Below are 24867 nucleotides of genomic sequence, written 5' to 3'. Positions count from 1 at the left end.
ATAGCATTACTAATTTTCTTTTGTTATTTTTCCTTGTACATACTACATTTTACACGTTCTTATTATTACTATTATTTATTAGTATTCTACTATTACTATTGTTAGTATTTTTAAAATCAATACTTAGATGTATATATTATGTTTTTAATACTATATTTTTAAATGCCATATGTATTGTGTATATTCTTAATATTATATATTGTATATATTGTCTTAATAACTATATTATATGTATGTATAGTACGTATGTATTCTATTTTTATTACGTAATTTTTAAAATATATATGTGTATATGTGCATATTTATGTAATATTAATAGTTGTTTTTCTAACATTATTATTTCTAATAGGCATATATTATGTAAATATTTTAATACTATAATATATATACATGTTTTATATATATATATATATATATATATATATTACGATATGTATCTTTCTAATATTGTATCTTTATCCATGTCATGTATATATACGTTTTAATGTTTTTACTATCTTATGTATATATTTTAATATCTATATGATGTATGTATTTTAACACCGTATTATATACGTATATATAGCATCATTAGTATTTTAACATCATGTTCTCATAATCATATTAACTGTTATTATATGCGTGAACACTGTATGTTCTTTGTTTCCTTTCATGTTTAATTCTAGCATTACGTTTAATATCTCATATATCTTTATTGTTTTTAATATATTTGTCACACTTATATTTGCTTCAACATATTTCTAGCTCTGTCATATATTTATTTGTGAAAAAAATAGAATAAAATAAATAAAAATAAAGAACACATAAATTTTACGTGGAAACCCTTTCGGAAAAAAACCACGGCAGAGGAGAAGAAAATTCACTATGTCGAAAAATTTTTACTCTAATACAAGAGGAATAGACTATGTCTATTTATAGGCTTGCAAAGCCATATTCTAGTAGGATTGAAACACCTTATCCTAATCAATATAAAATAGATGGAGTTTAATAAGGTTTAAAACCTTATTCTAAAATAAAATAAAAGAAGTCTAGTTCTATATGGATTTTACTTTTATTTTATTTTCCATCGTATTTTATTTAAATAAGAATTTGGGTCACTTAATTCTAACAATCTCCACCTTGACACAAATTCTCAATGAACAAGTTCTTCATCGCGAACTTTCAATAAACAAGTTCTTCACCTCTTCCAAAAACCCTTAAGGGTTTAACTTCAACAATAAACACCAACCAAGTCTAAGCAATGCTCAAACTTGGTTATAGGAAGTGACTTAGTCATCATATCTGCAGGATTTTCATGAGTGCTAATTTTGCTCACAACAATATCACCATGAACAATAATATCACGAACAAAATGATACCGAATATCAATGTATTTTGTTCTCTCATGAAAATTTGATCTTTTGTAAGAAAGATGGCACTGATTGTCACAAAATCTTGTGCTGATTTGAAGGTCTTCATTGAGTTCACTAAATAGTCCCTTCAACCAAATAGCTTCTTTACAAGCCTCAAGAATCGCCATGTACTCACTTCAGTTGGTAGACAAAGCGATCGTAGTTTGCAAAGTGGCTTTCCAACTAATTGCACAACCTCCGATTGTAAAGACGTAACTCGTGAGAGATCTTCTTCTATCAAGGTCTCCAGCAAAATCAGCATCAACATACCCTATAACTCCATCTTTAGTTCTTCCAAACTGTAAGCAAACATTAGTAGTGCCTCGTAAGTATCTTAAAATCCACCGAATCGCTTTCCGGTGTTCTTTACCGTGATTCGCCATGTATCGCTAATCTGACCGATCGCATATGATAAATCGGACGTGAACAAACCATAGCATACATGAGAGATCCTATTGCACTAGAGTATGGAACATGTGACATGTACTCAATCTCATTATCTGATTGAGGAGATAAGGCCGATGAAAGTCTGAAATGGGCTGCTAAAGGAGTACTAACAGGCTTAGCACTCTGCATATTGAACCTGCAAAGAACTTTCTCAATGTACCCCTTCTGACTTAGGTACAATTTACTTGCTTTTCTATCTCTGAGAATCTCCATACCAAGTATCTTCTTTGCTGGTCCTAAATCTTTCATCTCAAATTCTTCACTTAGTTGGGCTTTAACCTTTCTTATCTCTCTTTTATCTTTTGTTGCTATCAACATGTCATCAACATAAAGAAGTAGATACACAAAAGAACCATCACTGTTTTTCTTAAAGTAGACACAACTGTCAAAACTACTTCTTTTGAAATCATGAGAAGTCATAAAGGAATCAAACCTCTTGTACCACTGTCTTGGTGACTGTTTCAAACCGTAAAGGGACTTTTTCAAGAAGCAAACATAGTCCTCTTTTTCGAGACTATAAAACCCTCTCGTTGTTGCATGTAAATATCTTCCTCAAGTTCTCCATGCAAAATGCGCTTTTACATCTAACCGCTCAAGCTCCAAATCATGCATGGCAACAATACCAAGCAAAGCTCGAATCGAACTATGCTTAACAACCGGAGAGAACACATCTGTGAAGTCCACTCGAATTTGATCAGTAACCCTTTGCAACAAGCCTTGCTTTATATCCGGGTTCTTCAACTCCTCGAGTCTCTTCTTTCTTTTAAACACCCATTTACAACGAATGACCTTTTTACCTTTAGGAAGTTTTACAAGATCCCATGTTCTGTTTTTGTGGAGTGATTCCATCTCCTCTTGCATAGCAAACATCCACTTTTCCGAGTCTTCACACTAATCGCCTCGTAATAATTAAATGGCTCTTGATTCGCATCTATATCTTCAGCCACATTTAAAGCATAAGCAACTAGATCAACCTCGGCATACTTCTTTGGAGGTTTAATTTCTCTTCTTGTCCTGTTTTTGGCGATAGAGTATTGCGGTGAAGAAGCAACTCTATTCTCAATTTTGTCTTGGCTTGAGGAGTTGATTCGTATTAATCGATGCTCCACCGCTTTTGGTTTTCTTTATTGGAAGAGTCTTTAAGAGATAAGTTAGGTAGCATAGCGGTTTCATCAAAACAACATCTCTCGCTAATCACAACTTTTCTATTTTCAGGACACCATAACTTATAGCCTTTACACCAGCTTTATAACCAAGAAAACGCATTTAATGGATCTCGGTTCCAATTTTCCATTATCAACATGAGCATACGCAGGACACCCAAAAATCTTTAAATCAGAATAATTAGCAGGATTACCAGACCATACCTCTTGTGGAGTCTTTTTCTCAATGGCAACGGATGGAGATCGGTTGATCAAAAAACATGCAGTAGAGGCTGCTTCTGCCCAAAATGACTTCGGTAAGTTGGCATTTGACAACATACATCGAACCTTCTCCATGATCGTTCTGTTCATTCGCTCGCAACGCCGCTTTTTTGTGGAGTATGACGAATCGTCAAGTGTCTCATGATCCCTTCTGACTTGCACAATCTATTAAACTCATCAGAACAGAACTCTAAGCCATTGTCTGTACGGAGGTATTTTATCTGTTTTCCCGTCTGTTTTTCAATCATAATTTTCCAAGACTTAAATGTGGAAAACACATCGCTTTTCTGCTTCAGGAAGAACGCCCAAACTTTTCTGGAAAAATCATCAATAAAGGTTAGCATATAATTAGCTCCACCTCTCGAAGGCACTCTGGACGGCCCCCACAGATCAGAATGGATATACTCCAACGTTTCCTTCGTGTTATGGATTCCTCTAGTGAATCGAACTCTCTTTTGCTTCCCAAAAACACAGTGCTCACAGAAATTCAGTTTGCAAATTCCTTGCCCATTAAGAAGTCCTCTTTTGCTTAATTCTGCCATGCCATTCTCACTCATATGCCCTAGGCGATATGCCAAAGTTTAGTAATATCATCATCTGACAAGGAAGAGGAAGCGACAGCTGCATCACCAGTAACAGTAGAACCCTGTAAAACATATAACTTGGCAATCTTTCTTTGCCCTTTCATCACAACAAGGGACCCTTTGGAAATCTTTAAAACCCCACTTTCAGCTGTGTATCTGTACCCTTTTGAATCAAGAGTACTCAACGAAATTAAATTTCTTTTCAATTCTGGAACATGCCGCACGTCACTAAGTGTTCGACAACTCCATCAAACATCTTAACTTTAATTGTTCCAACACCGCGATTTTACATGAAGCATTATTTCCCATCAAAACAACACCTTGAGATCTTGTTTCATAAGTTGTAAACCAATCCCGATTGGGACTCATGTGGAAGGTGCAACTGAATCAAGTATCCACTCCTCGCTTACTTTAGAATCATTGATGAAGCAACTAGAAGTTCACCATCATTGTAGTCTTCTACAACATCGCCTTCACCGAATTTTTCGGCTGTTTTCCTTTTGATTCATGACCTCCCTTTTAATCTTATTTTGTAGCTTATAGCACTCAGATTTAATGTGCCCTTTCTTCTTGCGAAGTTGCAAGTTTTACCTCTGTTTGAAGATTTCGATCTACCCTTAGATTTACCACGAGGATTCCGTTCTCGTGTTCTACCACGATCATCATCAACATTCCGGTCTTGTCTCCCACGAACAATGAGACCCTCTCCCTGAGAGTTGGGTTTAACCACAAGATGCTTCATCTTATCATACGAGGTTAAAGAATCATAAACCTCATCAACTGTGAGAGACTCGCGGCTATATAAAATCGTGTCTCTAAAGGTTGAATAAGACGGGGGCAACGAACAAAGAAGAATCAACCCTAGATCTTCCTTATCATACTGAACCTCCATGGCCTCCAAGTTTGAGAGAATTTCTTTAAACACTGTTAAGTGTTCGTGTACAGACGCACCTTCCTCTAAACGATAAGCATAAAGACGCTGCTTCATATGCAACTTGCTTGTTAGAGTTTTCGACATACATATTTGTTCTAGCCTCTTCCATAATGCGTGGTAGTTTTCTCTTTCATCACATCCTGCAAAATTTCGTTGGACAAATGCAGATGTAATTGTGTTAATGCCTTCGATCCTTACGCTTCTTCTCTTCATCTGTTAATGTCGAAGGCATCTTATCTATCCTAGCAGGGCATCCTCTAGATCCATCGTGCAAGAAGCGCTTGCATCTTAATTTGCCACAATGCAAATCGGTGTTGCGATCCAACAATGAATTTCATACTTCAAAGACGCCATTACCGTGATCGAGATGAATAACCCTAAGCTCGATACCAATTTGTAAAAAAAATAGAATAAAATAAATAAAATAAAGAACACATAAATTTTACGTGGAAACCCTTTCGGAAAAAACCACACGCGGAGGAGAAGAAAATTCACTATGTCGAAAAATTTTTACTCTAATACAAGAGGAATAGACTATGTCTATTTATAGGCTTGCAAAGCCATATTCTAGTAGGATTGAAACACCTTATCCTAATCAATATAAAATAGATGGAGTTTAATAAGGTTTAAAACCTTATTCTAAAATAAAATAAAAGAAGTCTAGTTCTATATGGATTTTACTTTTATTTTATTTTCCATCGTATTTTATTTAAATAAGAATTTGGGTCACTTAATTCTAACATTATTTTTATCAATTTGCTTTGCATTATTTTGAAAATCTTATTCTCGTCTCTAATTAATTTCCATATATAAGGCAATGTACCGATTTAACATCAAGTCATCGATTTCATTGTTATGTTGGGTGAAATTCGCCAGCTCGTGTTAAAAGCGGGACACCCTTCTAAAAAACCAAAAATTTCGAATTCTAGTATTTCAATCGGATCGTGATTAAATATTAAGTTGAACTTGTATTTTTGAGAATCAAGACAACGCGTGTTTTACAAGATACAAATTTTGGGCGTCGCGAGGGTGCTAATACCTTCCTCGAGCGTAACCGACTCCCGAACCCTAATTTTTCTCTGACTTTTGACGTAGACCTAAACTCAACCTTCTTTTTGTTTTAAAAAAAAGAAATCTAATAGGTGTTCGATCACACCTAGGAAAAAGGATCAGTGGCGACTCCCTTTTTATTTCAAAATCAAACTTCAGTTTTCAAGTTTTCATTAAATCGCCACAATTAGCGACCAAGCTAAAAATTTTTACGTCGCTACACACTTAGAACACTTAACCACTAAAATAGATACAAATTTAGGACTATTAAATATTGAAACATATTTATAAAATTTGAGGCGTTACTTAGAACACTTAACCACTAAAATAGATACAAATTTATGACTATTAAATATTGAAACATATTTATAAAATTTGGGCGTTACATCTAAACTAAAAAAAAAAATTAATTGAATCTTTAAAATATCATCATTGTATCTATGCAATAAATTTTAACGTATTGAAAAGTAAATATCAATAAAATGCTATCTATGTTGTAGATATATATGTCTTTACAATTTAATCTAAGTATTTCAAATACACTTCAACTCAAACTTGAGTTGGCATTTAATGCCTCACTAATTGTTAACCTAATAAAAAACTTGATTGATATGATATTAACACTCTGAGGATTGAATTAAAATATTTTTAAAATTTGAAATTAAATTTAAAATATGCATAATTTGAGAACATTAAGTCGCAGTTTAATGTGTTTATGATAAATTAGTGAATAGTAAACCTGACATGATTTATTTTAATAGTAAACATTAACTTCTCTTTACTCAGTTTAATTGTGGGATTGTAATTATCATTTATGTCGACCTTAAATTGTAGGATTAGAACTATTTAATTTTCTTTCTGTATCTAAAGCATGACTTGATTGATTTTCATAATTACATACTATTTCGGTTTAAAAATTATTATAAATATTTTTCGCTGTTTTTTAAATTCATAATTTTTTTTCCCGAAAACCTTAGCCATTTTAAAACCTCACAATAATAAGAATGAAATTAAATATTTAAATAAAGGCGGCTTAAAAATAATAAATGATTTCCTAAGATCAAAAGGAACAAGTTCCCTCCGAAATAGACTAATGATTTTAAGAATCATTTCGATAATCGAAAATATAACGTGTTCGACGTAACCGAAATTTGCAGAGAACATTACGTCATAGTTTAATGTGTTTATGGTCAAATAGTCAATAGGATAATAGTAAACAAGTGACGTTGCTTAGTCCTTGATCAAACTTGACATGCTCTATTATAAAAATCAATCAAAAATATCAATGGGAAGAAACTGAGAAACGAAAGTCTTTGGGTCTGAAAGAAATGCATGCATCGATTTAACTTTCAGATGCCTTAAAGATTAACATTGGTTAAGACTTAAAATCGTTAAAGGTTATTTATTATTTGAAAATAGGTTTCTTGCGTTTAATATAATATTAATAAAATTTTATGGATTTTAAACATATATAATTTTTATTAATTTTAAAAAATAGTTAATTGATTAAATTAAAAATTAGTGATCTGTCTAATTTTGTACATACCCAAGATAGGGCACATCTTTATTAGGTAATTACTACTTTTTTAAGGAACTAGTTACTACTTTTTAGATTTATTTAACATGAAAATCACATTTAACATTTAATTATGTTTTAATTGAATAATTTAGCTCAGTTAGTCCAACTGATTTAATTTGTATTTTAGTTGAGGCTGGCCGGCGGCGGGAAGGACTGAAATGATATACTCCTATAAGTCTAAAGTTCAACAGAGGATAAATATTTACTTTGTAACACATGTCTACACATTTCATCTACTAATATTTTACAGGCATCAACTTTGAATAAGAGAATCAAACAAAAAGACAAATCAACATTTCTTTTAATCTATTTGCAATTCTCATGCAATGGGCCCTACACGAATCTTATTGTATAATTGTTTTCTTGCATTTAGGTTGTCTTTTTTTACTTAAACTCACCAGTATATTTTACCTATAAATACATGCAACAATTGCACTCTTATCCTTACAGATTCTGTGCCAAATTTCAAGAGCAAACCAAAAAAGGCGGCAAATTAAGCTTTTCAATATTTGCTTTTGATTAATCGAAATGGCTTCACAAGTTTCTCAAATGCCTTCTTCATCACCCCTTTCTTCCAATAAGGATGAAATGCGTCCCAAAGCCGATTTTCAGCCTAGCATTTGGGGAGATCTCTTCCTCAACTGTCCCGACAAGGTATACATACATATGACCATATTGGTATATAATCTTAACAGGTTATTTGTTTTATTTAGTGATTCAATGTGAAATTTTTTTTCATTATTTTGAGCAGAATATTGATGCTGAAACTGAAAAGCGCCACCAACAATTGAAAGAAGAAGTGAGGAAGATGATTGTGGCACCAATGGCTAATTCAACCCAAAAGTTAGCCTTCATTGATTCAGTCCAAAGACTGGGTGTGAGTTACCATTTCACCAAGGAGATCGAAGATGAGCTAGAGAATATCTACCATAACAACAATGATGCCGAGAACGACCTCTACACCACATCCCTTCGATTCCGATTACTCCGAGAGCATGGATTCAATGTTTCATACGGTAATTACTGGAACAACAACATGGTATTTTTAAGTTTCTTGAGTATATAATAGCATGGAATGTTTGATAACAATATTTCATTTTGGGTAATTTCATCTCAGACGTATTCAACAAGTTTAAAGACGAGCAAGGGAATTTCAAGTCATCCGTGACAAGCGATGTTCGAGGATTGTTGGAACTTTACCAAGCTTCCTATTTGAGGGTTCATGGGGAAGATATATTGGATGAAGCAATTTCTTTCACCACCAACCATTTAAGCCTTGCAGTAGCATCTTTGGACTATCCGTTATCCGAAGAGGTTTCTCATGCTTTGAAACAATCAATTCGAAGAGGCTTGCCAAGGGTTGAGGCAAGACACTATCTTTCAGTATACCAAGATATTGAGTCCCATAATAAGGTTTTGTTGGAGTTTGCTAAGATCGATTTCAACATGGTACAACTTTTGCATAGGAAAGAGCTAAGTGAGATTTCTAGGTATGTTTTTGAATCTCTTTCACCCATTTTTCTCTTTTTCATCTTTTTTTTTTTTTAATTTTTTTGGTGGAAGAACGGTTCAATTTATACGCGGCATCATTCTCAATATTTGAATCTTAATAAATAGCACAAGTTAAAAGTGATGGATTCATCTTTTTCACTTACATCATTTTACTTATATATATTTTAAAATTTGAGGTAGCCAATTTACTTAGGAATCTAACAACTTACTCATTGACAACATGAATGTGAAACTAATTAAAACTTTGAATATTCATTTTGCTAATGGGGTTTTCTATAATATGATTTTTTAGGTGGTGGAAGGATTTAGACTTTCAAAGAAAGTTGCCATACGCAAGAGATAGAGTGGTTGAAGGCTATTTTTGGATCTCAGGAGTGTACTTTGAGCCCCAATATTCTCTTGGTAGAAAGATGTTGACAAAAGTGATAGCAATGGCTTCTATTGTAGATGATACATATGACTCATATGCAACATATGAAGAGCTCATCCCCTATACAAAAGCAATTGAGAGGTTAGATTTCTAAAATTTTGTCGGTAATAGGTTAGGTTCCTTTAGTTGAAGTTAACATTGAAGTTGAATTCAGGTGGGATATCAAATGCATAGATGAACTTCCTGAATACATGAAACCAAGCTACAAGGCGCTATTAGATGTTTATGAAGAAATGGAACAATTGGTTGCTGAGCATGGTAGACAATATCGTGTCGAATATGCAAAAAATGCGGTATGTACATCGGCAAACATTTATTTTGTACAAAAGAGATAAGATGTTACCTAAATTCTAGATTTGAATAAACAACTAACTTGAATAACAATATATAATCATTTAAATATTATTATTGAATTTGAATTGATATTAATGATATTTGTTGGGATTTTGTTACCTCAGATGATACGACTTGCTCAATCTTACCTTGTGGAGGCCAGATGGACTCTTCAAAACTACAAACCATCATTTGAGGAGTTTAAGGCTAATGCATTGCCAACTTGTGGTTATGCCATGCTTGCTATTACATCTTTCGTCGGCATGGGAGATATTGTAACACCAGAAACCTTTAAATGGGCAGCCAATGACCCTAAGATCATTCAAGCTTCCACAATTATTTGTAGGTTTATGGATGATGTTGCTGAACACAAGGTATAATAATATATTTACATAATCACAAGAAACCAAACTCTTAACTCAATAACAATGGCTTTTATCATGATTTGAAAGAATTAAAGTTTAATGTTTATATATCAAATGTTTAGTCTTAAATCGAAGAATAAGAAAAGATATCTAGTTTCATTTTAAACAAATATAGTTTAATAAACGTATAGTTTTAGGTTATATAGTGATAGAATAATTTTGATTTTATTATGGTTGCAGTTCAAACATAGGAGAGAAGACGATTGCTCAGCAATTGAGTGTTACATGGAAGAATATGGTGTAACAGCACAAGAGGCATATGATGTATTCAACAAGCATGTTGAAAGTGCTTGGAAGGATGTGAATCAAGAGTTTCTGAAACCAACAGAAATGCCAACAGAAGTTTTGAATCGTAGCCTAAACCTTGCAAGGGTGATGGATGTACTTTACAGAGAAGGTGATGGCTACACATATGTTGGAAAAGCGGCTAAGGGTGGAATCACTTCATTACTCATTGAACCAGTTGCACTTTGAAATCATATTAAATTTTCCTCTTCTGTTCCTTAAGGAATAGTTATTAAGTTATAATTAATAATGTTTTATAATATTCTTATATATATATATATATATATATATATATATATATATTATAAAAGAAAGTTTAAATCAACTGTCTTTGTATTCATTTCCTTGTATTGATCCAATAAAGTTCTTTTCAAGCTTTCATTTGTGAAAAATATGCTCTTTTATATTTTATATTTTAATTTTCCTTCTTTTGTCGCTATAGCTTTGAACATGAATTTTAGAGTATGATCCTGTCATGCTCTTCCTCTCTACTGCCATTGTTGTCACTTTCAACAATTTTTCTCTTCTTTGCCATAACATTATCATCCAAGATTGCATATGATAAATTTTTGCCTTTCAGATAGCCTTTTCAAGCCTCGCCACCATAAGCTCGCTTAACTAGGGATACTTCTTAATAAAATCTATTTGTTGTCCTTGTTTCTAGGCATATAGTTGCTGCACATCAAGGATTTAGTGTCTGCAGATCATGGGTTTATTTGGTTTAGATTTTTTTTCCTTCGTTGTTAAGAGTCCTATTTTGAGTCTTATGTTGTTGGTCTCTAATTTCTTGATTTTTCTGTCATGTAATTGCCTATATAATAGGTTCTTGAGGTTGTGATTAAATGAGTTGATCATTTTATTTTCCATTTCATTTATTTCTTTCATCTTGTTGTTATCTCTCTTAATAAGCTAATAGTGGTGTCAGAGCCTATAAAAGAAGAGTAGTATTTTTGGTGAGAGAAAAAAGTTTGTGGTCCTCCTATAGCTTCTGAAAATTTTGTACAGCTACCTATTCCATGTTTGGATGGTCACTATGACCATTGGAGTATGTTGATGGAGAATTTCTTACAGTTCAAGGAGTATTGGCAAGTCATTGAGCATGGAATAGTAGCACCAACAGATGGAGAAAAGCTTACAGAAGCATAGCAAAAAAGATTTGGAGGGGCTGAAGCTAAAAGATTTGAAAGCAAAAAATTACTTATTTCAAGTTATTGATCGTTCAATCCTGGAAACCATTCTTTGCAAAGAAACTTTCAAGGATATTTGGTACTCCATGAAGACAAAATACCAAGGCTCTTCTAGAGTGAAGTGTGCATAGCTTCAGGCTTTGTGGAGGGACTTTGAGGTTTTTCAGATGGAGGATGGTGAGATCATTACAGACTATTGTGCATGAACCATGGGAATCGTTAATAATTTGTGATTTCATGGTGAGAAGATGAATGACACAACCATTGCTAAGAAGATATTGCGGTCCTTGTCACCAAAGTGTGATTATGTTGTCTGCTCAATTGAAGAATCCAAGGATATTGATGCACTCACCCTTGATGAACTCCAGAGTTCTTTGTTGGTCCATGGATAGAAGATGAATAGAACTTCTGCCCCAATAGAGCAGGCTTTGAAAGCTTCAACTTATTCTTTCAAAGGAAGAAGCAGAAGTCAAGGAAAGGGAAGAGACAGATGAGACAGTTAGAATAAAGATGGTGGTAGGTATACTAGACAAGATGATAAAGGCAAACAACGGGATCGACAATTTGACAAGTCAAAGGTAGAATGTTTTGGATGTCATAATTTTGGTCATTATTGTTTTGAATGATGTACTAATCATCTAATGACAAGGAAAAGGGATAAAATTCAAATTTTGCATAAAAAGAAGCTAAAACCCTGTTAATGGCAGTTTATGACAAGCAAGAGAAGCCGTAAAACTCATGTTTATGGTATGTGGATACAGGCTGTAGCAACCACATATGCGGTAATAAATTTTCTTTCTCTTATCTAAATGAAGACTTTTACACTAAAGTGTCTTTGAAGATAAATCTATTGTTAAAGTAGTGGGAAAGGGTGATATTAGTATAAGAACCAAGAATAGTTTTTTAGAAACAATTTCCCATGTTTTCTTTATGTTTTCTTTGAAAAGTAACTTATTAAGTGCTAGTCAATTGCAAGGAAAATGATATGTGATTACGGTATTAAAAGGTGCTTTTGAAATTTATGATCCTTCTAGAGGTGCTATTGGAGTGGTTCCAATGAGTTCCAACAGGTTGTTTCCATTGGTGATTGATTGTTTTCAACCTTGCTTGATGGTTAAAGTGAAGGAAAACATATAGCTTTGGCATTTCCGCTTTGGTCATATTAATTTTGGGTGTTTGAAGACTCTTAGATAGAAATAGATGGTCAACGGCCTACCTCAGATTACCATTCTAACCCAAGTGTGTGAAGATTGTGTTGTTAGCAGACAACATCGCGAACAATTTCCCAAAAGAAAGCTTTAGAGAGCAAAATGTGTGCTGGAATTGGTTCATTCAGATATCTGTGGGCCAATAAAACTATTATCTAATGGAGGTAAAAATTATTTCCTTACTTTCATTGATGATTATTCCCAAAAATTGTGGGTTTACTTCTTGCATGCGAAATCAGAAGCATTTACTGCATTTACTAGTTCAAGGCACTTGTTGAGGATGAAATCGGGAAAACCATTCAAGTTCTTTGCATTGATCATGGTAGAGAATATTGTTCCAATGAATTTGAAGCATTTTTTGAGAGCCATGACATTTGGAAAAAAGCTTACCACTACATATACCTCCCAACAAAATGGCATATAAGAGAGGAAAAATAGAACCAAACTTAATATACTGAAGAGCATGCTTGCTAGTGGAAAGGTCTTAAAACAATTTTGGGCAGAAGTAGTAAATTGGAGTATCCATGTCTTGAACAGAAGCCCAACTTTTGTTGTTCAAAACATGACACCTGAAGAAGCTTGGAGTGGAAGGAAACCAGCTGTAGATCACTTCAAAGTTTTTGGTTGTATTGCTTATGCACATGTTCCAATTGCAAAGAGAAAGAAGCTTTATGTCAAAGGAGAGAAGTGTGTCTTTCTAAGTGTAAGTGAAACATTTAAAATGTATAAATTGTTTAATCATTTAACGGAGAAAATTGTGATTAGCAGGGATGTAATTTTTGATGTGGAGAATACTTGGAATTGGGATAACCAATAACCTTCTCAAACCTTTGTTGATACTGAAATTGAATATGAAAGGCAGTAGCCTTTAGATTAGTAGACTTAAGCAATTGAGCTTGAGAGTTCACCAAATAATACTCTAATAACCATTTTGCCTTATTTGTGGATTGTGATCAACAACCTTTGAAAGTGTTGTAAATGAGTCAAAATGGAAAAAGGCAATGGATGAAGAAATTGCAGCTATAGAGATGAATGATACATGGGAGTTGATTAAGCTTCCAAAAAGGCACAAGACAATTAGTGTCAAATAGGTGTACAAGACAAAGTTGAAGGAGAAAGGAGAAGTCAATAAGTATAAGGCACATTTGGTGGCTAAAGGTTATAAACAGGAGTTTGGGGTGGATTACAAAGAAGTCTTTGCTCCTGTTGCAAGGCATGATACAATCAGATTGGTGATTTTGCTTGTAGCCTTATACTCTTGGCTTATCTTCCAATTCGATGTGAATTCGACATTTTTACATGGTGAGCTCAATGAATAGATTTTTATTGAACAACCTACTGGTTATATTAAACATGAAAGTGAAAATAAAGTTTATAAGCTAAAAAAAGGTTTTATATAGGTTGAAACAAGTCCTACGTGCTTGGTATAGTCGAATTGAAGCTTATTTCTTGAAAGTTGGTTTTCCTAAGTGTCCTTATGAGTCTACTATTTTCATTAAAACTAATGGTGAAGAGAAAATGCTTATTGTGAGTTTATATGTTGATGATCTTATTTTCATTGGAAATTGTAGTTCTATGTTTAATGTATTTAAGAAGTCTATGGTGGTTGAGTTTGAAATGTCAGATCTTAGTATGATGCATTATTTTCCATGCATATAAGTAGTGCAATCAACTGATGGAAATTTTTTTCTCAAAGGAAATATGTTCAAGATATTCTAAGCAATTTTGATATGAAGGATTGTAATCCAGCAAGCACCACCTTTGAGTCTGGTTTGAAGTTGAGCAAAGAATGAAAGAAAGTGGACAACACTTTTTATAAGTAGATTGTTGGCATCTTAATGTACTTGATTGGTACAAGACCTAAAATAATGTATTTTGTGAGTTTGATCAGCAGGTTTATGGAGAATCCTACAGAGATGCATTTATTGGTTGCCAAGAGAATCCTTCATTACTTGCAAGGAACCATATATTTTGGCTTGTTTTACAAAAAAGGAGAATTTTCAGATTTATTTGCATTCACTGACAGTGACTGCAAGAGATCTAAATGATAGAAAAAAACCTGTAGAAGCCCAATTTTGGCCCAAATAAATTAAACCCTAAAAGCCCACTAAATACCTTAACATACAGAAAAAAGAAATAAACCCTAGCCGTTCAGCACCTACTCCCCACCACCGACGCCTGCAAGTGGACTCTGCTCCACCACTCGTACCTGCAAACAATAAACGAGACAAGATAGAAAGCAGAGCAAGTTGTAAGGGAAATGCCTATAAAAGGCCACCCCCGAAACTATTGTACGGGGGGTTTTTTGGAAAAGAAAATAAAAACAACATTATTATCAAAAAACACAAGCAAAAAAACAAAGATCCCAATAATATCAAAAGCAGAAAACGGAAATATCCAGTAAGATCTAAAAGCCGAAGGTGATTTCCTTTTCGTTTTATTTTTCTTTTTATTTTAGAATCTATTTACTCACATGAATACACATATTATAAAGATGTAAAAAAATACAAAAAAAAAACATATCTTTTCGAAACTCCGCCACAGGCACGGTGGTGGCCATGACAATGGACACGGCGCTCGTGATCGGCAATGATGATCGCCTTGGGGCCGGAAATCGCCCCACTCCCCCTCTCTCTCTTTTTTTCCTCACTCTCAGACCAAATGAAATTTTTCAGAAAAATTTGGTTTTTATACGCCCCCGGTACGACGTCGTTTTGGGGCGAACACTCAATCCCCAGAACGGCGTCGTTTAGCTACCCTGACCCGAGAACCAGCTCCGACCCGTCCCAGGATCCGCGCGTTTTCGTTCAAGGGTCTAATTGCGCTCAAGACCCTTTCGCTTTTTTCACGTTTTGTAATTAAGTTTTATTTAATTTGAATTTGACCCTAAAAGTTATTTCGTTTTCAATTCAGTCATCTTTCCAGCGACATCGTCTTGTGGTTTGGATTAATTTCCTATTTGGGCCCTCTATCTCCACATGCGATTCATTTTAGCCCTCAATCCGCATCTCTATTTTTATTTTAAAATCTATACTCATACTTTTGTTTCTTCATAATTTAATCCCAGTTCTTTGTTATTTCGATATTTTAATTAAATTAATTAATCTAAAACACATTATTATTATCATTGTCACTATTTTTATTACAATCACTATTACCATTATATATTGGCACGTATTTTTATGTATATATACGTATATATATATTTTTATCTATAATATTTTTTCTTCTTTACTTTAATTTAATACTTCTATTATTATTATTATACTTGCATTTTGTATTTCTATTGTTATTACTATTATTACGTAGTCGTATGTATTTTCATTATCTTATATATTATTATTAGTTTTTGGCATTATTATTTTGTTGGTACATATGCGTCCTATATACATAATTTTAATATATTTATACTTCATATTATGCCCATGTGAATTAAATCGTATATCATTTTATTATAGTTTTATACATTATAAATATCATATTATGTTTTACCATGTATATACATTTGATTTTATCATATATTTATTTTCCATATATTTATATAATGTTTTTATTATTATCATTATTTTTGCATTTTACTATAATTACTATTATGCCTCTCATTGTTATCATTATTGCATTATTATTTTTATTACTATAACTTTTATATGTAATTACCTATATGCTATTGTTTTTATACTAGCTAATTTAAAATATATATATGTATTTTAGCGTACTTATGCCATTTATATATCATTATTCCCATTATTATCGTTTCGTCACCTATTTATTTATACCTTTGTAAATTTTTTCAAACCTTAAATCATTCATTATTTGTATCATCATAATTATTATTACTAACATATATATACTATGTAAATTTATTACGTATACATTTTTATGCTATACATATGTATCTTTTAATATTGTACCATTATTATGTATATATATTTCCTTTATATATTTCTCATTACTACGTATGTACCTTAATACACATATGTATATATTTTTATATCGTTATCATCGCCATAATTGTCATTTCATTTTGCCATTATTTATTTATTTATCTATTTGCTTATGATTCGACCATTTCACTTCCCTCACGCATTAGTCTATATTTACATATTACTAACATTACTTTTATGTCATCTTTTATAACGCTTGTTATTGTCATTCATTATTACACGTTATTATTAATATCATGATCTGTTTTTATATATTACTATGAATCACATTATGTTTTTACTCAATACTTTAAAATAATTCTTTCATAAAAGTGATATTCCGTATTTGGTAATTTGAGATAATCGTGCCCTAACTTACTGGGTTTCTATTTTTCTCATTTAATTTAAATAACGGAATACTCTTTTAAATTGCTATACGAGTTTTGAAAATTCTCATTCTCGAAAATACGAAGTGTTGTGCCCTAACTTACGGGTATGATATTTCGTCACCTAGAAATATGAATTTTTTTAAAATAAAGGCAATATTCGTGTTTGAGAACTCAAAACGCATACCCTAACTTCTGGGTTTCGATTTTTCCGTTTACTCTAAATAACCGAATACCCTTCTAACAAATTAAAAGACGTAAGTTTTATACAAAAGGCAAGCTCGCTCTAAAAAATTCGAGATAATTGTACCCTAACTCACTGGCCTCGACTTTTCTCATTCAATCTAAATGCAAAATATTCTTTTAAATCACAACATGAGTTTTAAAAATGCTTATTTTCGGGATGCGAGGTGTGGTGCCCTAACTTCTCGGGTATGGCATTTTGTTACTTGAAATAAGATTTTTCGCAAATAAAGGCGATATTTGGTGTTCAAAATTCGAGGAAACGTGCCCTAACTTATCGGGTTTCGATTTTCCTCGTCTGCCCTAACTAACCGAAGATCCTTTTAAAAGAGGTTAAAATACATCGACTTTAAATAAAAGGCGAGCTCAATCTCAAAAGTTCGAGATGCCGTATCCTAACTCACTGGATATGACGTATCGTTGCCTCGAGATGAGAATGTCTTTAACATTTTAATGTTTTACAAAGAAGGATTGTATTTCAAAGTCTTTCAAGTTTTTTTATTTTTCGACACTAAGACACTAATTAATCAACTAGGTACCAATTTTGGGTGTATCGAGGTGCTAATCCTTCCTCGTGTAACCGACTCGAACTCATTTTCTCGATTTTAGAGGCCAAAAATTATCATTTTAGTAAATCTTCACTTTTATTAAAATGATTAATTTAAGGTGATCCGATCACACCTCATCAAAAAAAGATTGGTGGCGACTCCTCTATTCTTTTTTTTATCTTCAAAAATCTAAGTCAATTCCCGTTTTTTTCAAAAAATGGTTACGACAGCTTAGCGACTCCACTGGGGAAATAAGAGAGTCAAGCTACAAGTTGATTAACTTTTGTCTTTTTATCGAAAATTGAAAATTTGGTTTTGAAATACGATCCTTTCATTGCATTTCATCAGCTATTTTTGTGGTTTATATAATACCTGCTACGTTGGTCCGATTCTTTAAATAGTGTTGCATATTATATTGCATGACCGCTATGGTCACACCCTCTTAAGTGGGAGCGCGAAACTATTCCTTCGTGAGGTTTTCACCTTCGTGCAGGATAGTGGATTGCTTTCAGGATACATCCGTACCTATGTCTTCATGAGATTTTCATCTCCGTGCAGCCATAGGGAAATGTATTCCCCTAAACTGAACTCGGTCTGCATGAGCCTATAATGGGTGAAGATCGAGGAATCTACTGGTTCAGGTACCCTTACTCTAGAACCAAGCCCCATGTAGCGAGCCTTAAGAACACACCCTAGGTAGAGCCACTCCGAAACCCTAGTGGTTACCTGAGCAGGTACTATATTTATTATTCTTTGTTTGCTTTGAATTATGTATGAATTACTGACTAGCTTTGTTTTACTTTGATTGTATTTGCATGGCATTTTCATCATAAAAGGTGTTGATTCGCATTCGGTTCCTAAATAGATAGCTTATCATGAAAAAAGGGGTTTTTTGATAAAGTAGAAGACAACGCGGCTGTCCGGATATGGGCTGAGACAACACAACGAGAGAAAGGTGACAGTCTTACCGAGGGGTATGTGTCAGAGCTATGGAATTTTACTCGGATCAGCGTAACTCAGAATAATCTCCAAGATATGAAAGAAATATGGGGCCAGTGGGACGACGAGGTCAAACAGCTATTCTATTTTCATTACGGTGATTTACCTTATCTGCTCGACGTCAAGGTAGACGAGCACTTGTTTCGAGCCCTTGCCCAATATTGGAATTCTGCTTACAGTTGCTTCACTTTCGGGAAGGTAGATTTGGCACCTACTATAAAAGAATACACGACCTTGCTCCATTGCCCAAAGATTCAGGTAGACAGAATTTATACCAGACCTGCTAACGTCCCAGCATTTTCAAAAAAATTGATAAACATCACAGGGATGAGCGAACAGTGGGTGACAACTCGGATCAAACAAAAAGGATATGGTAAATGCATTCTTTGGAGGAACCTGAGGGATCTAATCTTAGCGCACCCCGATGTAAAGAAAAGGGTAGATGTCTTCGCCTTGAGCATTTATGGACTGGTCATCTTCCCCAAGGCTTTGGGGCATATAGACGAGGTTGTTACCGACCTTTTTGACAGGCTTGGTAAAGGAACCACCCCTGTACCCGCAATCTTGGCTGAAACTTTCAGATCATTAAATGCTTGTAGAAGAGCGGGTGAAGGGAGATTTATTGGATGTGCACAGCTCTTGCTATCCTGGTTCCACAGCCATTTTTGAAAAGTGGAAAAGATCTCGTATCGCATCTTCTCTAAAAATTACTCTCCGCTGAAAGAGTTAGTGGCTACACCGAGGCGAGATGATGTGACAGAAGAAAATTGGATGACGGTTCTCTAAAATCTGCAAGAAGAAGATATCGAATGGAGAGCCCCGTGGATGGTTCCTGATGAAATATTATACCGATGCAGAGATTTCGATTGGGTTCCCTTGTTAGGAGTATGGGGGGCCGTCGGGTATGCTCCTCTGCTTGCATTGCGACAATACAGATCCAGACAGTTTACACCACCAACATACGGGTTAGCCCAGTGCGAGTTCGTGTTCATAAGGAATAATTACAAAAAGAAAGTTCGCGAGATATCAAATGCCTGGAACCAGACTCGTAAAATGAAGAAGTTTGTTGCCAATCCCATGACTACTCCTAAGTACGACCGATGGTGGAATCAGAGGATTAACGACAACATCCCTACATCAGATCAAGGGAATCCTCAGTCGATAGAAGAGCACTTGAAAGTAATCCCATCTGAGCTGGAAATCATCAGGCAAGATTTTGAGAGAAAGAGTCTGGAGCTAGAAAAAAGGATCGAGCATTTGGAAAAAGAAAAGATGCAGTTGGGGTTAGACGTCGATGCCCAGAAACTAGAAGCTGAAAGACTCAGAAAAGGGAAAAACAAGGCCGAAGAGGACTTAGGCAGTTTGAAAACGGACTATAAGAAGCTGCGCAAATCAATGAGAACTGCTGGGTTAGGAAAAACATCCGAACAATGGCGACGTGAAGTTAAAGAAGAACAAAGCAAAGCCAACCAGTGGGAGGAAAAATTTCGCGATACTCAAGCTCGAGAAGGTGCGCTGAAAAGAAGTTTGGTAGAAAGCCAGAATGAGAAAGAAGGGTTAAAGACTCGGGTATCAGAGTTAGAGAGGTCATTGTATCAGTATCGCTCGCATAACTCTGCAATCGAGTTGAAAGCTAGTCGTAAGTAATCAAGAATTAAAAGAGAATATAGAAGAACTCAAAACAGTGCTGCAAAATCGTGAACTTCAGATAGAACTCCTTGAGGTAAATAACGAGCGATAGAAGGAGCAACTTCATCAATCTCAAGACCAAGTCAGGAGCAGGGACTACATCATGGGCTAAGCTTTGATTCAAAACGAAGTGGTGACTACTTGCAAACATTAGCAATACAAGCCGATGTCCTGAGTTTAAAATACGAGTCAGAATGGGACCAAGGCCAAAAGCTAGCTCGGCTTCTTAGACAGGTCAAGGCCTTAAGTATCAGGGCCAAGCCTTATATGTAATCTATTTTATGTAAAGAAACTTGTTTTCTAGAAAATTTACTCTAATGAAATCGAATTGGAATCAACGCTTTTTTGCATTCATTACATTCATGCATCGACATTGCATTGCACGCACTAAAACTCACAGAAAACCCTAAAAATCGTGACAGTTACCCTGGAACATCGTTACGGTACAAGAGGAAAAACAAGAGCAATAGATCAAAGGTTAGAGATATTGGAACAAATGCAAAAAGAGATGCAGGATCAACTACAAACACGTATGCAAGAACAGCTGGCCAAAATCCAGCAAGATGTAAGGGACCAGATGCTGGAGTCCCAAAGGAGTATGATGGATCAATTAACGCTTCTATTGGCTGGTGGATTAGAAAAAGGGAAAAGCCCCATGATCAATGCTGGAGATGACAACGAAGACCCCGTCTACCCTCTGGGGTTTGTCCCAGCGGATATTCAAACACAACCTGATGTGTACCCAAGAAGGCCATCAGTCACAATCAGGCCTCAACCATTTCAAACCGGTGTCTCGGCACAGATGAATTATCAGGCCGGCTCGGGCTCTAATCCGGGGGACAATCCAACCAACCCTGTGGTCCTCAATCTTGATGAAGTAATAGAAGCAGAAAAGACAAGGGTAGAACTCCCGAGAGAGCTTGAAGAAAGGTGTAGATGGTTGGAAGAAAATTTTAAAGAAATGGAAAGCACTGACTATCGTGGTGGAATCGACGCTAAGGAATTAAGTTTGGTTCCAGACCTGGTACTCCCTCCCAAGTTCAAAACTCCGGAATTTGAGAAATACAACAGGACTAGCTGTTCTGAAGCTCACATCACTATGTTCTGCAGACGAATGGCAGGCCATGTCAACAATGACCAGCTATTAATTCACTGCTTCCAAGAAAGTCTGGTTGGGGCCGCTTCTAGATGGTACAACCAACTGAGTCGCGCCCAGATCAGTTCATGGAAAGATTTAGCACAAGCCTACATGAAGCAGTACGGTCATGTGGCAGACATAGCCCCTGATAGAATCACTTTACAGAATATGGAAAAGAAGCATAATGAGAGCTTTAGGCAGTATGCCCAGCGATGGAGAGAAGTGGCCACACAGGTCCAACCCCCTCTATTGGAAAAGGAAACCACTATGCTCTTCATCAATACCCTGAAGGCACCTTTTATTAACCATATGCTGGGTAGCGCAACCAAGAGTTTTTCGGACATAGTAATGTCTAGAGAAATGATAGAAAATGTCATAAGATGTGGGAAAATAGAGGCTGGGGAAAATACTAAGAGGACAGCGCCGAGAAAGAAAGAGCACGAGGTGAATAATGTGAGCTCATATTCAAAGTCGATCACCGTAAGCCAACCAAGGTCGACAACTACTGGACAGCAGGGCCCACCCCGACAAGAGCCCAACGCAAAACAAAACAGGGAGAAACTTCAATTTACGCCCATTCCAATGACGTACAAGGAGTTATACCAGAGTTTATTTGATGCACATGTCGTGTCTCCGTTCTATCTAAAGCAAATGCAACCTCCATACCCCAAATGGTATGATGCAAATGCCTAATGCGAATACCATGCGGGAGCCACAGGACACTCGATAGAAAATTGCACCACTTTCAAGAAATTGGTTGAAAGACTCATCAACATGGGGATTGTGAAATTTGATGATGCATCCAATACAGAGAATCCATTACCTAACCATGGGAATAAATGCGATAATCCAGAGTTCGGGGAAAAAAATTAAGATGAATGTTGCAGAAGTGAATACCCCGTTGAAAGAAATACGGAAGAAAATGGTGGAAAGAGGTTTGATGACACAGAATTCGGGGGTCAGGCCTCGAGAAGCGAAGAATTATTGTGAGTTCCACGATCAAGAGGATCATGAGATTCAGAAATGCAGCCAATTCAGGGCTTTAGTACAAGGATTGATGGATAATAAGGAGCTGGAATTCTTGAATATGTCGGAGCCCTGGAAGAAGCAGATGTGTGTGCCTCCAAGAGGGGTCAACGAAGGATAATTACAAAGTCAACCACCCATGGTTATCATATCACGTCCGAGAATGAATGAAGCCGGGCACGAAGTTGCGCCAAAGGTCGAATCCAAAAGCCCATTGCTTTTCCTTATGAAGATAGCAAAAGGGTACCGTGGAACTATAGCGCAATGTGACATTCGAGAAAGGAGACCCGATTAATGCATCGAGGAAGTTCAAGATGAAGGTTTTTTACGCTTGCAATGAAGGCGTTATACCTCAAATACAAAAGTCGAAAGGGTTAAAGAAAATCATTAGCAATTGAGCAAAAGAAAGAGAAGTGGCGGGGCTCGAACCAACCTGTTAATGAATCGCTGACCGAAAAAAGAAGCCAAGGAATTCTTAAAATTCCTAAAGCACGATGAATATAGTGTCGTGAGAACGGTTGCACAAATAGCCGTACAGATATATCAGATCGGCCTTACTTTTAAGTTCAAACTCATCGCAGCAGCATTGATGAAGGTCTTGAATGAAACTTATGTTGCTAACGATATCTCGTAAACAAACTAGACCGCTTAGTCAACAATATAAGTGCCGACAACTTCATATTCTTCAATGACGATGAGGTACCGCCAGGGGGCCGAGGATCAACTAAAGCTTTGCACATCACGACTCGCTGTAAAGGGTACACGTTACCGGGGGTATTGATTGACAATGGGTCTGCACTGAATATCCTACCCCTATCTACGCTGAGTAGGTTGCCAGTAGATAGTTCCCATATGAAGACATGCCAAACTGTAGTGAGAGCATTTGATGGCACGGAAAGGAGGGTAATGGGGAGAATTGAAGTACCCCTCTTAATCGGGCCGAGCACATACGAGGTAGATTTCTTGGTCATGGACATTAAGCCCTCGTATAATTGCCTATTGGGGAGGCCATGGATACACTCAGCGGGGGCAATCCTTTCATCGCTGCATCAAAAGTTGAAATTAGTGACCGAAGGTCGGTTAGTAACAATCAATGCTGAAGAGGACATCATCGCGGCAATAACCAATGATGCCCCATATCTGGAGGCAAATGATGAAGCGGTCGAGTGCTCTTTTCGATCTTTGGAGTTTGTGAACGCGATGTTCATCATCGAAGGAAATAAGATTCCAATGCCCAGGTTATCTGAGACTACAAGAATGGGACTATGGTTAACTGTTGGAAAGGGGGCTCTACCCGGAAGAGGACTCGGGAGATACCTCTAGGGAAGGATTAATGTACCAATGATGAAGGAAAAACAAGACCGTTTTGGGTTAGGGTTTAAGCAGAAGACGTCGGGAAAGGAAATCTTGGAAGGAATGATGGAGAGTTTAAACATCAACGCCACATATGAAGAGGGGACGGGGGTAGAGAATTTGTCAGGCATTTGCCCCTATGAGTCGGGAAGTGTTCTGAATAATTGGACTGCGGAAGAGATTCCTGTAGTCTTTAGAACTAACTCAGAGTAATGTCCAAAACATACTAATTGCTCTAGGCCTAGGAGTAACAAGTGTCATTTTGTGAAATAGGCTTATGTTCGAAATCATTATTTCAATGAAATGAATCCTTTTGACTTATTCCATGCAAATATTCTTTTATTCTTTCATTCATGATCATACCAAACATATCATTGTTCTTAGATTCTCTTGTTCTTTGCATATCCCTTCACACCTACAACAGGTCTCCAGATATCAATGATGCGAGTGACGTTGCTACTAATTCAGAATCTCCTTTTGAGCGAGATATGTGTCTGGAGGGATCCCAAGACTTTGAGGATGACGGAGACTGTAACTTATCCCCTGATTTGTTAAGGATGGTAGAACACGAGGAGAAACAGATTTTACCCCAAAAAGAGACCGTAGAAGTCGTGAACTTGGGAGATGAACTAGAAAGGAGAGAAGTAAAGATCGGAACTTGCATCACCACAGAGACAAAGCGGACCTTATTGAGTTACTCCAAGAGTTCAAGGATGTCTTTTCATGGTCATATCAGATATGCCCAGGCTAAGCATCGACATTGTGGTACATGT

The 24867-nt window shown here is 35.6% G+C and overlaps 1 protein-coding gene and 1 long non-coding RNA gene across 3 annotated transcripts; both read left to right on the top strand.

Annotated features, from left to right (window-relative positions):
* Nucleotides 1-3395: 3395 nt before the first annotated feature.
* On the top strand, nucleotides 3396-3779 carry LOC128292791 (uncharacterized). The gene is made up of 2 exons (XR_008282711.1): nucleotides 3396-3474; nucleotides 3559-3779. It is a non-coding gene; the product is annotated as an uncharacterized LOC128292791 (long non-coding RNA).
* Nucleotides 3780-7825: 4046 nt separating this feature from the next.
* LOC108450450 ((+)-delta-cadinene synthase isozyme XC14) lies at nucleotides 7826-10786 on the top strand. 2 transcript variants are annotated; one of them, NM_001330007.1, is given in 8 exon segments: nucleotides 7868-8063; nucleotides 8161-8425; nucleotides 8527-8899; nucleotides 9214-9432; nucleotides 9506-9644; nucleotides 9810-10058; nucleotides 10290-10659; nucleotides 10692-10772. In NM_001330007.1, coding segments are annotated over 7 exon segments (1665 nt in total). In that variant the 5' UTR covers nucleotides 7868-7937; the 3' UTR covers nucleotides 10584-10659; nucleotides 10692-10772.
* The last annotated feature ends 14081 nt before the right edge of the window (nucleotides 10787-24867 follow it).

Source organism: Gossypium arboreum, chromosome 5, assembly GCF_025698485.1.
Source record: "Gossypium arboreum isolate Shixiya-1 chromosome 5, ASM2569848v2, whole genome shotgun sequence".
Taxonomy (NCBI): Eukaryota; Viridiplantae; Streptophyta; class Magnoliopsida; order Malvales; family Malvaceae; genus Gossypium; species Gossypium arboreum.
This window is presented reverse-complemented; position numbering and strand designations above follow the sequence as displayed.